The sequence below is a fragment of the Poecilia mexicana genome, unplaced genomic scaffold (genome assembly GCF_051168715.1).
Source record: "Poecilia mexicana isolate PSO_F unplaced genomic scaffold, ASM5116871v1 scaffold_4, whole genome shotgun sequence".
In the NCBI taxonomy this organism is placed as follows: Eukaryota; Metazoa; Chordata; class Actinopteri; order Cyprinodontiformes; family Poeciliidae; genus Poecilia; species Poecilia mexicana.
Window position 1 is genome coordinate 13049352 of NW_028263373.1, and position 4913 is coordinate 13054264.

Consider the following 4913-nt stretch of genomic DNA (forward strand, 5'->3'; position numbering starts at 1 on the left):
GGAGAGAGAGGGAGGGAGAAAGGGAGGAAAAGGTCGGAGGCAGCAGCAGCAACAGCAGCCCTTAATGAGATTGGCATGACCATCACACACGAGGAGGAAACACACGACCTGTCTGTGCTGCCCTAAACACACACACACACACACCAACACACAAACAAAAAGCCGGGACCACCTCCCCTGGTCCCCAGCCTCACTGCAGTCTCTGCTCTGATTGGTCAAAGCAAACTGAGGGGTGGGCTTTGAATGCCCATAGGTTTAGAGCCTGAGGGCTTTTATGCTAAAAAAAAAAAAGAGTTAGAGTTACATCATATAGTTCTATATAGTTCAGTGTGCTGCAGCGTCAGAGTGAAGACTGCAGCGCGTCCTGAAGCAAAGGCCACGGATGCAGCACAGCAGCTCCCACTGGTCATGAATGAAGAGCCGGCACTCTGCAGGCAGCAGAGCAGGAAGAGGCTGACTTCATCTACCCTCACACGGCTGTTCTGCTCTCCTGCTTTGGTAAATAAAAATGTTCTGAATGACAAATGTTTGGTTTTCATGCAGCATGGGTTCTGTCTGTGCAGGATTCAGGTTAATATAATATCCTGCTGCAGTCAGATTCACTAATATAATATCTGAAAGAAAAGCTCTTCACTGCTAATGTGGTGTAAAGTTGGAGGAGTACTCTGAGAAGTGTGGCATGCTTTTCTCCTCAGCCTCTCTGGTGAAATCACCTCATCAAACCATGCTATGCTGCATTTACAGCTGCTCTTTTTTTTTTTTACTTAGGAGCTGAAGCTCAGCCAGACTGAAATGACATCTCTTTTGAACAGACATTTGCCAATTCTTGCTCCAGATCTAGCCCGGGGCTTTGACTAGGCCAAAGGTCTCCATCTCCAGTTCCCGAGAGCTACTTCCCTGCAGCCTTCAGGTGCCTCCTTGGTTCAACATGCCTGAACCAGGATGTGGTTGTTTGGAGTCGGAGCCAAACCATGGAGTCTTTGGCTCCGACTCCATGTTTAGTTGTTCTGTTGAACCTTTGCTCCAGCCTCAATTGCTTTGCAGCCTCTTGATAGCTTTTCTATCAGAGGTACTTTGCATTTGGATTCCTCTATCTTCATATATATTCTGACCAGCTTCCCAATTTCTGCTGACCACAAAGCTACCAGCATATGCTAGTTTTTTCCACCACACATTTTGAGTGCTGCTCAAAAAAAAAACCTTCTTCCACATGATTGCTAAGCCTCACAAACTTTAAATATTACTTCTACTAGCTTTCTTTAACTATTGGCTTCCTTATACTCAGTTTTTTTTTTTATCAAAACAATTCTTGCTGATTTATTTGTAGCAAACACTGCCAGAATTTCTGCAATCCAACCCAGATTATTTTTTTTTTTTTTGCATTCAGAGCGGAGCCCTACCCGTTTGATGACGGGTCCATTGACCCCTGAGCGTCGCTGTTCTCTGGCAGCTGTAACCTGAAACACAGGAGCAAAATTGAAGGTGTTCAGAGAAAAGCAGCAACTCTCAAGGGATAAAACCAGCTGAAAGCACAGCTTTTGTTTGAGAAACACAAGCGTGAGAGCCGAAGAAACACAAGGCAGGGGTAGATGCAGACACTCCCATACTGCAAAGGTATTCACAACGATCTAATGAGACCTTTTCAGATTTTATCTACTTGACATTTTAGGTGATGCTAATTTCTATTAGTTTTGATCCTCTGTAAGTTTCACTAAAATATTCCAGAAGAATCAGAAGAGACTTACTTGAAGTCGGTGATGATGGGGTCCAGCTCTGGACCACTTAAAATGGACAACCTGGAATCAGAAAAACGGATCAGTCGCATCGCCTCCAGAGCATCATCGTCATCATCCTCATCATTACTGGGTTGCTTTTGAGAAGCAACGTTTCAATTTAGCAGTTCCACTCCTCGTTGTGACCGTATGAAACAAAAGAAATGAATGAATGCGAACATACCGGCTCGGGGAGTCTGGGCTGTCAGGGATGTCTTGTGCCTGTTCAGCGACTCTGTGAAGACATCGCAGAAAATGTAAGACATGAACTCCCGATGGAGCGAGGAGGAGATCTCAGGAATAAGGATTTATAAGATTGTTGGAGATAAATCAAACGCTTACAGGGAAAGCCTCCCGGAAGACAACAAACCTTAAGCGTAACGGTTTAAAGATGAAACATTAAGACAAAGGGCAGCCACACAAATATGGAAACCTGTCTTGTTTTATAGCTCAACAAATATGCCTGCAAAGGCTGCAGTGTTTTCACACAAAGTATAACATGCAAAGTGCCAATAATATCAAGAAATTAGCAAAATATGAAATGACTATGCTATTGCTGAAAATTTCAGTATGAATATCAGACATTATCACCACCATCTTTCTAATAATTTTCAGTTTTTTTATCATTAAACGATCTGAGCACCACTCTCAGATTTAACATCGCAGACGCTGAAGAAATGGATCAGGTGGGGCATTAAGGGCAATTACTGTCAATCTAACATCAAACACGTATCATCAATACGTGTTTGATGCTGGATTGTCTGACACTTTAAATGCAACATCCAACCCATCATCAGTTTATTTCATCACAGGTTAAACTTACAGAATGATTTGCTGAGAAGACATTATTCCAACAAACATAAGAACATATTCTAAGAAATGAAAAGATCCAACTTTATTAGATATGTTTATGACATTACCTAAAATGTGGTCTCACTTCACATAAGTTGCCTGAGTTATATTGCCGCTGCACTATAATTTGATATTACACAAATATTATTTACCTCAATTTTCTCCTAAATTTTCCCCTGATATATTAAGTCTCTATACACTGAAATCCTGATGAGGGTTTAGTTACGTATCCAACTCAATCCCATGATCGTAGCATAACATCCAGCTCAACAGGATTTGGCACAAGAAATAATTTTTAAAAATGTAAACAATCATGGAAACATCTATCTAAATTAAATATCTATATCATTCTCTCATTACTTAAAATGTTCTTATAAATAAATTCTTAAGAAATCAAATGTTTAAAATGTATTTTTAGAGATGCTTGGCCATGGTGTGTTTTTGTTGAAATAACCAAATGTAAACATCTTTTTAATAAAAATGTTTGCGAGTAAATAAATCGTTTTAGTAAAGTAGATATATGCAGGTTAAAGTCATAGAAACTTTTCAAAGATGCTACATACATTACACACTTTATCATTTTGTTGCCCAGACCCTAATTTATGAGGTAAAATGGCAACTTTATCGTTCAAAAAGTCTGTCAACCGGAATATCACATTTACATAACAATAGAGAGTTGAAGTAATTGCAGATAATGTGAACCACAGCATATTTAGAAGTATAAAACCACATTGTGTTCATTTGCACTCCTTTCCATTTGATCTACGTCAGCGCTGCTGACTATAATCCCCATTTACCGCATCATGACAGTAATGCAGTCCAACAGGCTGCAGACTGGTTACTGCGACAGGAATCATAAAGACAAACATTTTCATGAACTCCCTTCTGTCTCAAATGGTTTAAAAGTTTATGCCGTAAAATTTAGGAGTCCAAGCGTAAACTCGTAAATACGAAATGAGACACAATCAGCAGGACAGGAGTTTATATGTATTATATGTAGTGTTGCGTCCACTGCGGCTCGGTCTTATCTGCCGTGTGATAAACTAAATAAGACAAACACATGATGAGCGTCATAAAACACCGTATGACAGAGCCTGGTCCTGCACTGATTTCTGTCTCTCTACTCACTTTTTGCCGTCATCCTTCCTCACGCTTCGCCTGAAGCTGTTGATGAAACTCATCCCACCGCGCTGGGGTCCGGTGGGACAGCTGAAGACTGCGGACGGAGCAGCTTTTTACACAGTGGACATGGAGGGACACACACACACACACACACCGGCGGACAGGACGGGACAGGACGGGACAGGGGCCACCTCACTATCACCTCACACGGACACGAGTGGCGGAGAGCAGCCGCTGAGGCTCTTCCTGCTTTCTGACGTGGTAAAAAGGTGTGTTGCTCTCATCACCATAATAATGACTTTTGTATTTAAATGCACAGGAATGTGGCTCCATGGTCCTAAAGCCCTCCAAGTTAAACAACCTGTTGATAACAACCTGTTGATAACAGACTATTAAACTTCAAACTGGTTATTATCGCTGGATTCTTAATTTAAGCATTAAAAATAATTTTTAAAAAATCCTAAGCACACATATGTATATATTTGAACGCATCTATAATAATAGAGTTCTCAGAACCTATTACGTAATGATGTAAAAGTAATAAAAAAAAGAGCAGAAATAGATGTCTTAACACTTACTTTATAATTTATGAAATTATCTTAATTGCTACAGCTTTTCAACACTGCCAATATATTCAGAACAGAAAGGTAGATTGTGCAAATCGTTTATGAAATTGTCCTATTTGCTACAGAGCTACTAGTGCTTTTGATGGTGTCAGAATATTCAAATTTAAAAGGTAAACACAGTGAGTAGAGTAGATAAAGTTTATTTCACTGTGGATCATATTGAAGATCTTTTACGTGGCTGAATCGTTTCTATTCAACTGAGTTTGAGTCAGGTGGTTGAAATTTGGACATACGGTAATTACATTTTTTTAGTAGGATACTAATCCCAAAAATGCATCAAAAGTGATTTTGCATTGACCTAATTCAAAATGTATAAACCAAACTTAAAAAGGAGAATTTAAATGAGCCAGTATATACTGTGTCTAAGCCTCCATGCATAGTTTTGACTCTGAGTGGGTAGGAGTAAATCTCTTTAGTTGGTTGTTTTGCGATCACACCAACAAACCAAATTTAACAAGAGTCGAAGTAAACATCTCACTGAAACTGGATATTTTCTCTGCATGGAGTCACTGTAAGTCAGGAAAAACAAAACTGCAAAAAC

At 39.9% G+C, this 4913-nt stretch overlaps 1 protein-coding gene across 1 annotated transcript in view; it reads right to left on the reverse strand.

The window, feature by feature from the left end:
• Positions 1 to 4022, reverse strand: part of ttc39a (tetratricopeptide repeat domain 39A) — a 29277-nt gene extending 25255 nt beyond the window's left edge. Inside the window, exons 1-4 of the mRNA XM_015009806.2 lie at positions 3753 to 4022; positions 1957 to 2007; positions 1746 to 1796; positions 1401 to 1457 (exon numbers count right to left, since the gene is read on the reverse strand). Coding sequence (XP_014865292.2) covers positions 1401 to 1457; positions 1746 to 1796; positions 1957 to 2007; positions 3753 to 3805 — 212 coding nt within the window. The 5' untranslated portion in view covers positions 3806 to 4022. The remainder of the gene's footprint in view (positions 1 to 1400; positions 1458 to 1745; positions 1797 to 1956; positions 2008 to 3752) is intronic.
• Positions 4023 to 4913: the final 891 nt, after the last annotated feature.